Source organism: Bos taurus, chromosome 2 (genome assembly GCF_002263795.3).
Source record: "Bos taurus isolate L1 Dominette 01449 registration number 42190680 breed Hereford chromosome 2, ARS-UCD2.0, whole genome shotgun sequence".
Taxonomy (NCBI): domain Eukaryota; kingdom Metazoa; phylum Chordata; class Mammalia; order Artiodactyla; family Bovidae; genus Bos; species Bos taurus.
This window is the reverse complement of record NC_037329.1, coordinates 27438877-27451951: the sequence shown is the minus strand read 5'-3', so window position 1 is coordinate 27451951 and position 13075 is coordinate 27438877. Positions and strand designations below refer to the sequence as shown.

The following is a 13075-nucleotide window of genomic DNA, read 5'->3' as shown; positions in this document are numbered from 1 at the left end:
TTTTAGAAAGGTTATTCTAGTTTGCAGAGTACTGTTTTCCCTATACACTGCTAACCCCTGGGTATAAACCTCTTCAGGTATTTTCAGACTCAGGTAAAAAAAAATTCTGTCTCACTTTAACCTGTAATTTTTACACATGTTTTTGGTCACATTTTGTTTGTTTGTTTAGTATGTCGCCTGTTTGTATCTTCTCCCCATTTTTCTGATGGGATACTTAAATGTTTTAATCAATTTTTATGGGCTTTTTACACATTAGAGATCTTAATTTTTTGTTCTGTGTTATAAATTGTTTCCTTATATGGTCTTTTGACTAATTCTGTGCTTCTTAATAGTGTTGTCTTAAAGAAAAACATACAACACAAGAGTTGCAAAGTTAAGTTTTATTCAAGGTCTTAAGACCTTAAATAAAAGAACTGTACTGAGGACTATACCCCAGGAGACAGCTCTGAGGAATTGCTCCAAACAGGTGGGAATAGGCAGTATATATATTAATTTTTTTTTTTTTGGCCAGGAAATACATACTGTCAAGAATACATTTTCATAAAAAGTCACTGCCAGTCATAAAGAACAGATATCTCAAGCTAATGATTTTAGTGTTTGTCTATATATGGGAAGATTCAAGAATCAGGGTCACTGAAATTCTTCCTGAGAAATCCATCCATTTGTGGGGCCTGTTCACCCACAGCACACAGTGTTTCATCCTGTTTTCATCCTAAATTCCTCTCAGGGCTGCGCTGGCATCGGGTGACTGCAGTGGGTCAACGTAACCCTTGTAGAAACTGGGTGGTGAGCAATGCTCTTTTGTTCTTCTTTGTTCCCAGTGGCCATTCTGATTGGCTTCATTCCCAAATTCTGCACTGGCCACCGTCTCTACACATCTCTCCCCACACATCTCTCCCCTACCTCCCCCACCCCCATGTTGACATTCTCAGGATTTTCCTTTCCCTGTAGGTCTTTCCACCTCTTTTTATTTCTTCTTCCCTTTTCTTCATCTGGTTCCTTTATCCCTAATTTCTATTCTAAACATGGAATTAATCTGTCCATTCTGCTTTGCAGTGATTCTCACTAGCCCAGAGGAAAGTACACATCTGAATTAATGTGGACAGGTGTCTTTTTAAGCCTCCTGTTCTCCAGGCTCTAGAGAATCACAGCCTCAGTTACTATGAGGTGCACGTGGAGTCCCTCAGCTGAGCATAGGCAGAAAAAGTTGAGAACCACTGCTGGAAGGTTTGGTTTTTTTTTTGTACCAAGTTCATTTTTATTTTATTTTATTTTTTAATTTTACAATATTGTATTGGTTTTGCCATATATCAACATGAATCCGCCACAGGTATACACGTGTTCCCTATCCTGAACCCTCCTCCCTCCTGCCTCCCAGTACCATCCCTCTGGGTCGTTCCAGTGCACCAGCCCCAAGCATCCAGTTTTAAATGGCTGGAAGGTTTTAAATGTCATGGAAAAGCCACTAAGATTTCTTTCTCTTTGGCTCTGTGATGAAGCCCTCAAGGAAACCCTGTAACCTCAATACCCATCTCCGAGGAATTCCTTCTATTTTTGTATGCTTGACAGATCTGCATATTACTTTCTAAATTGATTGCTGAGTGTGCTGAAAGCACATACTTCACTAGGTCCAGAAGACTAGCATCTTTTTAAAAGTTTGATCAATATGAAAAGCTGCTATCTTTATATAATGACCATGAGGTCAAGTCTAAATTACATTTGCACATCATAAGAGCTTTCAAAGCTAATGCAGATGCCAAGGGCCTCTAGGGAGGGGTCACCACTCTGCTTTGTAGATTTATAGTGACATATCTCCTGACCCAGCAAAGGAGGAAAGGGTAACTCTTGCATGCTGGAGACTGTTCTAGACTACTCATCACTGACCAACTTCATCTTCAGGCTGCTCAGAGACTTCTGGCTTCATTCTTTTCATCCCAAATACAGTTTATTGATCAGTTTTTAAACTTACAAAGCATAAAATATTTCGATTCTGAATTACTTCACAATATGTATTAAATGAAAATGGTAGATTATCATTTTGAATGGATTTGATTTATATTCATTGAAATTATGCTGTTCAACATTTCTGAAGAGAATTCACAATGTTTATGTAATAAAGCTGTTAATATAGATATTACCATCAAAAAGTACCCACAAAAGGAAAAAGAAGCAAAAATGTTGAGATAGTAACAATTGTTGTGACTGAGCTTCAGAATTAGACCCTAATTTCCCAAAACCATGGTGAAAAGATAATGATTTGGTAACAGGAAACATGCTAAACATTTGCAAAGAGAATTCTCCCCATTAGACTAAATTTAAAAGGAAAAATATCACTGGAACTTATACATTCAGTTTCAGTGGTTACCTAATGTTAACCTTTCCAGTATAAAGACATTGCAGACAAGGAAGCATTTTCTCAAGTTCTTACAGTACATCTACAATATAAGCCAAAGGTGTAAGTTTTAAGTGTAACTCAGTTAAAGCGTTTTCAGTAGTCTCAGTGAAAGAAATTTCAGAGTAGTTCAGGGATCTTGCTTCCTGGCATTTAAAAACATAATCCAAGGCTCTATGTATTTCATACTTAAACTATTCAGAAGCCAGTATGTCTCCTAGACTGTATTCCTTCACTGTTTGTTGTCACACCTGAGCTTTATGAAAGCCACCTAGGAGTTGGGATGGAAATAGTGAAAGATGAAAGTTTGCTTCTCAGATGCTGACTTCAGGTAAAGACCCACACATCTTTCACACTTTTGATGAGGCAATGAAATGTTTTTTAATACTTTCTATGATCCATCTTCTTTTGTTATATCAAAATATTTATTAATTCAAAGAGACTACTATTTGTTCAGCTGAAGGCACCAACTGATTCTTGGAAAAAAAAGGTGTGTATGTGTATTTATATTTCCATTTAATCGTTTTAACACTTGCCAGTTTAACTGAGCATCCTTTTTTTCTGATCTTTTCCTTCAAGCTCAGTTATTCCATTAGTTTACGAGGCATGATAAGTGTCAGTGATCTGAGTTAACCTTAATTTTTTTAAATATTTAATTTTTTGAGCAGTTTTATGTTCATAGAAAAATTGAAGTATGAGATTTCCCATGTACCCCTGGCCTCATATATGCATATTCTCTCCCACTATCAAATCACCCACCAGAGTGGTACATTTGTTATAACTGATGAGCCTATACTGACGTATCATAATCACCCAAAATCCATAGTTTACATTAAGGTTCGCCCTTGCTGCTGCTGCTGAGTCGCTTCAGTCGTGTCCAACTCTGTGCAACCCCATAGATGGCAGTCCACCAGGCTCCCCGTCCCTGGGATTCTCCAGGCAAGAACACTGGAGTGGGTTGCCATTTCCTTCTCCAATGCATGAAAGTGAAAAGTGAAATTGAAGTCGCTCAGTCGTGTCCGACTCCTAGCGACCCCATGGACTGCAGCCTACCAGGCTCCTCCGTCCATGGGATTTCCCAGGCAAGAGTACTGGAGTGGGGCGCCATTGCCTTCTCACCCTTAGTGTTGTACATTTTATTAGCTTGGACAAGGCCTTCTTAATATCTGATGATTGATCCATCATCATAATAACTGAAAGGTATATTTATTTATTTTTAAAATTATTTTATTAAAGTATTGTTGATTTACAACACTGTGTTAATTTCTCCTCTGTAGCAAAATGATTCATATATATTCAAAGTTTTATATATATATATATATATATTACATTCCTTTTCATATTGCAAAGGAATATATTTCATATATACTTTCCTTTCCATTATGGTTTATGACAGAATATTGAATATAGTTCTGTGTTCTATACAGTAGGATCTTGTTTATATCTGCTGAGCCCTTTTTATTTTTTATCTTTTTTATTTTTTGAATTATGAAAGTATGATAACACAGTTACTGGAGACTTTGGAGAATACAGAACAAGGTTCCATATAGTTCCACTACATATTACAATGGTTTGTTTTAAGTAGATAAGACTTTTAGTTGGAATTTCAATATCAAACTCTCAGAAATTAATAGAACACTTATTTTTTAACTATTGTTTTTAAGAAGTATATCAAATGGAACTTCAAAAAAAATAAGACCAAACCTATCTTATTCCAGACAGTAAAGTGAAATGATCAAACCTCATCTATTTTTGTTAGTCCTATTCACTATGAAACCTCTACAGAACAATTGATAAAAAAGAAACCGGATTTTTTAAAAACTCACATTTGCTGACACTTTAAAAAAAAAAAAGGCTACTTAAAAAATAATCACAGAATACATAGTGCTTGAATCTTATGCATTTAGTCAAAAGGCGAATGAGGACTGCTTTTGACCTCCAGCAGCACGTCTGACCTCCATCCCGGCGCTGGGGTTGGGTTTGCTCAGGGTAAGAGCTGCAGAAGCCTCCCCCGGACACTGTGCTACTGTTGGATGCGTGTGGCCAAGTTGTATCTCAAGTATTGTGTCTGGGAGCAGATGTACACAACATAAGGAAAATGTCATTTTACATTGTGTTTTAAATCGAGAATGTTATTTTTTTTTTCTGTAAAGTTGTTTATTTTTATTTTTTAATTTTATTTTATTTTTAAACTTTACATAATTGTATTAGTTTTGCCAAATATCAAAATGAATCTGCCACAGGTATACATGTGTTCCCCATCCTGAACCCCCCTCCCTCCTCCCTCCCCATACCATCCCTCTGGGTCGTCCCAGTGCACTAGCCCCAAGCATCCAGTATCGTGCATCGAACCTGGACTGGCAACTCGTTTCTTACATGATATTTTACATGTTTCAATGTCATTCTCCCAAATCTTCCCACCCTCTCCCTCTCCCACAGAGTCCATAAGACTGTTCTATACAACAGTGTCTCTTTTGCTGTCTCGTACACCGGGTTATTGTTACCATCTTTCTAAATTCCATATATATGCGTTAGTATACTGTATTTATGTTTTTCCTTCTGGCTTACTTCACTCTGTATAATAGGCTCCAGTTTCATCCACCTCATTAGAACTGATTCAAATGTATTCTTTTTAATGGCTGAGTAATACTCCATTGTGTATATGTACCATAGCTTTCTTATCCATTCATCTGCTGATGGACATCTAGGTTGCTTCCATGTCCTGGCTATTATAAACAGTGCTGCGATGAACATTGGGGTACACGTGTCTCTTTCCCTTCTGGTTTCCTCAGTGTGTATGCCCAGCAGTGGGATTGCTGGATCATAAGGCAGTTCTATTTCCAGTTTTTTAAGGAATCTCCACACTGTTCTCCATAGTGGCTGTACTAGTTTGCATAAAAGTCATTCATTATCTACTCTTTTATGGTCTTAACCTTGTTCAGATGTTTTTTAAGTCTTCTTAAATTGAAATTAGTTGATGTGTACTTTAATAGCTTCCCTGGTGGCTCAGACAGTAAAGAATCTACCTGCAGTGTGGGAGACCTGAGTTTGATCCCTGGGCTGGGAACATCCCCTAGAGAAGGGCTTGGCAACCCACTCCAGTATTCCTGCCTAGAGAATCCCCATGGCAACCCACTCCAGTATTCCTGCCTAGAGAATCCCCATGGACAGAGGAGCCTGGTAGGCTACAGTCTGTGGGGTTACAAAGAGGTGGGCACGACTGAGTGACTAAGCACACAAACACACACTTTAATAGCTATTAAGTACCATATATGAAGAGTTGTCTTACAATGTGTAAGTCACCCCAGACTACCACAACAAAATGCAGGATTTTGGACTCCTTGGATTTTGGAATCCATGGTGGGTCCTGCAACTATTAGATGACTCTATTAGTGAGAATACAGGCTATTGTATATATGTATAAGAAAAATGATAGGAATTTATCTGTCTCACACATATAGTCCAAGGTAAGCAGACCAGGGCTAGTAGGAGGTCTCTGACACTAACATCAACAGAAACTTCTGTCTCAGGGTCAAAGACGACAGCTCCAGCCCTTACTATCTTCCTCTGATGGAAATGGAGAAAGGGTGAGAACAGCTCATTCACATTCATCACTAGGGGTGGCATCCCAAAGTGGCCCATGTCAACCCTGCTCACATCTCTTCCACCATATATATCTTAGGTGTGTGGTGTGTAGCAAGCATGGATGTTGGTTGAGAAGCACTGTCTCCAGCTAACTACTGTTTTACTAACAACTTCTGTTCCATATGGCTACAGTAAAGATGAGAAATAATTCATTCATTTATTCAGCTAACACTGAATTGTGAAATATTATAACAAAGTGCCTAGCAAAGTGTCTTACACCTGCTAATACCAAGTTGGATCATCCTCCTTACTTTTCTGTAGCACCTTACTACTCTAAGTGTGGTCCAAGGTCTGAGCATCATCTTGAAACTTGTCAAAAATGTACAATATCAGCCCCAAGCCAGACCTACTGAATCAGAACTTGCATTTTAATAGTCTGAGGAGCCTCCATGCCAACATGTTCTTTATCCTTTCTGGCACCTGCATGCTGTGTTAGTTGAGCACTTACAGTGTTGTTATGAAAATTAAATGAAGTAATATGTATAAAATACTTTAAAATCTGTAAAGTGCTTCATATCATTATTTAAGAGTATATCTTTGAGGGGAACTAAAGTGAGTCATATTGGAAGGCCAAGGTTTGAGAATCATTGAGTTTTTGGATTTTCCAGCGTTGATATTGTCCCCTGTTATTGTAATGCCATGTAAAAAGGCATTTCTATTTCCAGAAAATGTGCTTGAATCACCTTGCACTGTCCTAGGTTCAGAGCTTTTCTCTAATTATGTAGGAAGATGCTAGGCTCATCTAAAATGAGGGCTTTCAGTGTGTTTTTTAATCACCATTATTCTTTCTTGACATCTAAATATTGCAGCTTTTTATGTTCTTAATTATGTTAATGCTTGTACAGATAAGCATTATCTGATAAGCATTGTTCATTTTGATATCAAATGAACAAGGAAATTGCTCTTAAAAAGATATCTGAAAAAACTGATTTTAAAGAACAATAGATTTATGATATCAGTTGAAACTAAAGATGTTATGCCTAATGCATTAAATGATAAGCAGCAATCCAGATTCATACACTTGTGTTGACCTATTAGAAATTAGGAGAATCATCTTTTCATGGACTTGTCTTCTCATCTGTTTTTTGGGAAAGACAGCATTTATTCTGTCTCAAAGAGTTTGAGGGACCATAACATGAGTCCCTAGAAAAATGTAGCATATGGAGTATATTAATATCGAGTATCATCAAAGTAGGAAGTACACATGAACATGCAGTGTGCAATAAGTATGTGCAAGTGCTGATTTGAACGTTCGACTGGCGAGCTTCCCAGCTGAGCTATGGCCCTGGGAGTGGTTGCTGTTTGTGGTTGTTTAGTCTCTTAAGCTATATGACTCTTTTTGTGACCCCATGGACTATAACCCACCAGGCTCCTTCTGTCCATGGGATTTTCCAGGCAAGAATACTGGAATGGGTTGCCATTCCTCCTCCAGGGAACCTTCCTGTCCCAGGAATCAAACCTGCATCTGCGGCATTGGCAGGCAGGTTCTTTACCACTCTGCCACCTGGGAATCCCATGGCCCTGGTAGCCCCATCAAATTCTCAGTGTTCTTTACTCCTGCTTTAAGGAGGCAGAACCCAGTGAGAGACAAAGACTTACACACTGTTTCTGCAGATCAGTCCTTTTTCACACATGATACAAGCAGGTCTAGGTGATGCACATCTGATGCCTCCAGAGAAAAGCCTGGGGGTTAGAAGAAGCTCACAAAGGAAGGGAAGCTCTAAATGATGGGTGCTCCTGGGTCAGTAGGAGTCATACCTTTGATCTTTTGTCTGTAAGGGGAAGGATGACTATAGTGGAGGAGATTTCCGCTATGTCTTTAGAAGCAAGCACACGCTTGCACTGTGCACTGGGGACTGATACATTCAGGAAAATACTACCGCCTTTTTATAGGTCTTGGATTTAATTCTGTATTCCTTTTCATTTGCATTCAGTAATGAATGCTGAACTGTCACCTTGAGTGTCTCATGCTAGAGAGATAAACGTGAGAATATGACATAGTTTTCCCTCAGGGACTTTCAGTCAATTGTAGAGATAGTAAACAGCTTTATCAGAGAGAAAGGTAATAAATAATATTTGTACTCCACTTTAAAATAGATTTTGCTGTGTTGTGCCCAAATTTAAAAATAATGTGTGTATGTATGTGTTTAAGGACAAATCTATCCATGTCTGTATCAATATCTATATTATATAGAAAAGACACTCAAAATGGGCTGTATGTTAAAATGTTAGTAGTGACAAGAATTCAATTACTTTTCTTATTATTATTTTCAATATTTTCTATGTCTTCCTCAATGGACTTGTGTTGTTTATAGAAGACAATCAAACTTCTGAAGCCTCTGCATCATTTTTTAACTTGTTCACTCATTTGATCTTTATAATCACCCCATGAGGTTGGTCAGTCATAAACCTCAATGTCATGGACATGAGAAATGGAGAAGACAGTCAGACAGGCAGGTTGGGCCTTCGGGATGTTTGGTGCAGAGGGACTACATGATGTGGACAGCAATGCACAGGTAGCAAATGGCGAAAGCAGGAAACAGGAAGGAGAACCAGGAGTGCCTAAGTGAAGCGAGGCTGTAGAGATCCCTGAACATCATTAGGGCATGGCATGGCTTTTTACTTCTGCCTAGCTCCCTGAACTAAGGCCTGGTTCAGTTTTTATCAGACTTAAAGGCAGAGTCACAGTGGCTATGTTTGGCTTTAAGACCAGACAGTCTGAGCTTGATATGCAGTTCTGGTCCTGTGGGCTCAGGGTCTGAATTTACCTATCTATAAAATGAGGGAAATACTACTGCTACTTACTATAAGGATTAAATGAGTCCATACATGTGAGTGTGAAATGGCAACCCACCCCAGTAATCTCACCTGGAAAATTCCACGGACAGAGGAGCCTGGCAGGCTACAGTCCATGGGATCACAAAGAGTCAGACACGACTGAATGACTAACACTTTCACTTTGAAGGAGAAATAACTCTTTAATTGGTTAAATAAATAATAGATCATGGAGGAGAATTCTCAAAAAACAATGTATCCTTCAAAAAAAGTGTATGGTCATAGGGAGGACTCTACAAATACTCTCTAATATCCTCCTCATCCTCATCGTCATCAATGCAAGGTGGAAAGATACCTCTATGGCTTTCAGAGAGACAACTAAGTTATCCTAGTGCAGATGGGAGCAACTTTTGCTCTTATAGGATCTAGGACCAAACAGGAAGGTTCAGTTCAGTCACTCAGTCGTGTCTGACTCTTTGCGACCCCATGAATTGCAGCACACCAGGCCTCCCTATCCATCACCAACTCCCAGAGTTCACTCAGACTCATGTCCATCAAGTCGCTGATGCTATCCAGCCATCTCATCCTCTGTTGTCCCCTTCTCCTCCTGCCCCCAGTCCCTCTCAGCATCAGAGTCTTTTCCAATGAGTCAACTCTTCGCATGAAGTGGCCAAAGTATTGGAGTTTCAGCTTTAGCATCAGTCACCCAGGACTGATCTTTAGGATAGACTGGTTGGATCTCCTTGCAGTCCAAGGGACTCTCAAGAGTCTTCTCCAACACCACAGTTCAAAAGCATCAATTCTTCGGCGCTCAGCTTTCTTCACAGTCCAACTTTCACATCCATACATGACCACTGGAAAAACCACAGCCTTGACTAGACGGACCTTTGTTGGCAAAGTAATGTCTCTGCTTTTGAATATGCTATATAGGTTGGTCATAACTTTCCTTCCAAGGAGTAAGCATCTTTTAATTTCATAGCTGCAATCACCATCTGCAGTGATTTTGCAGCCCAAAAGAATAAAGTCTGACAGGAAGGTTAGGTCAGTACAAATATATCTGACATTAATCTTTCAATGACAGTTTTATCATTTAGCAATATATAAATCCACACACAGATTGGATTAATGATAGATTATGTTTCCTAATAGTAAGAAACATACAGATGTGTATCAGATGTATATAGATGTATACCACCAAGATTAGGGGTGCAAAAGAATTGTAAAGTTAGTACAGAAATATGAGAAAGTTTGTGCTGGTGTTAGGGGATGGTTGAGTTGTCTGTTCAAATCCATACCAACCCTACCTGCTTATTAAAAATGTTTGGAATCTGTGTATACTTAGATGTTCTCTTTAATTTTACACTGTGGTAAGGCAAGTGATTCTGTTAAATTAAGAAAGATTGTTTTTTCTTCGAAAGACCTTGACGAGTCAGGGGTGGGTGGAATGTACTGTGAGGGTTAATCTACTCAGGCCTGGAATCAGTCAGAGCTAGTCCAACTGAAATAAGTGTACCTGCCTGCTACTGACCCCAGTCAAGGCATGAAACAATTGATTAATAATGTTGCTTGGTGAACAATGAACTGGAGGAGTTTCAAAGAAATGTGCATCAACTGTCAGCATTGTTTATTGGTAATAGTGAGATGGAGGATTTGCAGTGGATCTTGGCGAGACACTTGAAGAACTCTGCTGTTGGGGGTGGTTACCTAGCAGGAATGTGTCTACTGAACCAGCACAATATAAAAAAGTGCCATCCGGGACTCTATCCTAGAAGTAGCCTGAAATACTGCCGGTTGAGTTTAGAAGATTCCCCAGAGAGAATGCATGATGGACTCTTCAGTTCTTTGCTCTCCCATTCCCGATTGTACTAAGTCCTTCAGTTCTCATGCAGGTAGATTAATGAAATCCCGAAATATTGGGAGCCTAGAATCTGTCGTAAACTTCTCTTATCCTGCTTCTTTTCCAAAACATGTAAAATAGTTTCTCTGTCATGTTTTTCAGACGCCCTGGCTGTGGAATACAAAGCATTGCTGGTACAACTACCCCTATCAGGTAAGGACGCAGCGCTGTCTGGATTTTCACACATGGAGAGCTCTTCCTAAGCCAGCACCATGCTTTCTGGCAGGTCCCAGCAGGTTGGGCAGCCACCTTGCTTTTTGCCCCGCCCTGCCCCTGCTGCTTGATGGTGGATGTAGCCTAGTGAGGAGGGTACTTTCTGTTAGTTCAGAATCCATGTTCACTTGCTTGAGCAGATGGAGGAAGTGTGGAAGGTGTGTTTGCTGAAGAGTAAGATATGATCACTTCAGTAGGTGGATAAGTCCTCCTTCTAACAGCCCATCTGCTTTTGGGCTGGTAATAGCCCTGGCCTGTCTCGACAGCTAGTGGGCAAAGCTCGAGTAAGGAGCTGGGATAGGCATGCAGAATTTGGTTCACTTTGTGGCTTAGGAGCAGCCTCTATAGATATAAATCAAACACCATTTCCCTGAGCATGGAAAAATGGGCTTGTCCCGTTACACATAGACAAAAATAGCATTGTTGAAAATGAGATTAAAATCATATCCCAGACAGAGAGCATTTCAGATCGCTGCCCACAGATATACCCTTGCCTCGAATCTTGAATTTAGTAATATTACCATGTGTTGTGGTCTCTAGCTCAGTTACTATTTGAATATCAAAGTGGGACTTCTCTAGGAATGTCTTGCTGAGACAGTTCTAGAATCTCTAGTTCAACTGAGATATATTATTTAAGAGAAACAAATACAACCATGTATTTTGTTGATAAAATAAAGAGACTGACATTGTAGTAAGCAGTGTGGATTTTTGAGTTTGGAATTCTGTAGATTGCCTTTTTAGAGGCATTTGGTCTAACGAAGTTAATGGACAGCAGGCGTGCCCTGCTTCTTCTTTATTACACACTGTGTTGCAACAGGGGATAAGGACTGGCGTTGGCTATTCCTTAGGACAGGGTCAAGGCTAGGAACACATTGAAATGGGGATTCCAGTTTGCATTTCCATCTCTTTCACATGGTTTATTCAAATTAAGAAAGACTGAAAATCAACAACATGACATGGTCCGAGAGAGCTGAACATTCCAAGGCCATCTGGTCGAGACTCAAGTAACATCGAAAGCAATCGCTTGCTGCACACAGTTGTAATTCTCAGTCGCAACTGCTGTTTTATGAACTTACATATTATACTCAGAATGTTGTCGTTTACGGTTCTGTACCCTGTAATGGCATACTGCATGGAAAGGATCCTGTTCCTCGTGTGTTTTGTTGACAAAGATAAATGAGGGGAACAACTGTTTTTCTTGGTGTCCATGCTTAGAGTTGGTGGTTACGTGAGTGCTTCTCATACGACTTAGTCATTATGCTGTTATTGGTTTACAGAGCATTTCAGTTTCAATTGTATTTACCATGTATACTGCTGCTTGTATGCAGTGGTGTGGATGTGTTCGTGTAATGAGTTTCAAAGGTCTTTCATTCATTGGGGAAATCAAGTTATTTCATTATAACTCAGTGAAACAATTAAAAACAACTCATCAAAAATGTGTTTTTAAAACTCTGTTTTGTCTTTATGGATTTATGTGCAAAATAAATAGCATTGACTTCCCCTGCCTCTCTGAGCCTCTCCTCATTCCTGGACCTCTGAGGCAGGTAAAGCAGATGTTACCTCCATTTTCCAATAAGTAAACCAAGGCCCAAGTTTTATAACTTCTTAAACTGTGGAACTGGGGCTTGATCTCAGATTCCCTGGGAGGTGCCTAACCTGTATCTCTTAGCAGTTTCCTTGTCCCCTGATCTTGTAATAAATATTTTTGAATTATCTTTTTAAAAATCTTTACAATGTACAGAACATTTTCTAAAAACAAAAAAGCTCCAATTAAGACAGAATCTGAAACTGTGCCTCCATGACTCATAGAGTACTCCAGCTTCTTTCGCCTCCCCTGGTCCCTGTACTCAAGGAATTGAGTACAGGAATCTCAAAGAATCTCATGGGAGTTGTCCAGATTTATTCTTTCTGTGTATGTGTTAGAATTTTTTTGCAAGTTGCCTAAAGGAATCTTGTAGAGATGCATGTCAGAGAACCATAAATGTGATTGTTGAAATGAATCGCAAATTGGGTACCACTGCCAAATGTTCGGACACGACTGAAGTGACTTAGCAGCAGCAGCAGCCAAATGTTCATACCAGTTGTCACTTTTCTGGTTGGAGATGAAACAAAACTAATTCCATCAAGCTGTGGATTAGAGGAATGCTTCAAAG

At 39.4% G+C, this 13075-nt stretch overlaps 1 protein-coding gene across 3 annotated transcripts in view; it reads left to right on the top strand.

Moving 5' to 3' along the window:
- CERS6 (ceramide synthase 6) overlaps positions 1 to 13075 on the top strand; it is a 359026-nt gene that overhangs the window by 260405 nt on the left and 85546 nt on the right. For all 3 annotated transcript variants that reach the window (XM_024978054.2, XM_024978051.2, NM_001193132.1), the window contains exon 5: positions 10812 to 10862. In XM_024978054.2, the coding sequence (XP_024833822.1) occupies positions 10812 to 10862 (51 nt within the window). The remainder of the gene's footprint in view (positions 1 to 10811; positions 10863 to 13075) is intronic.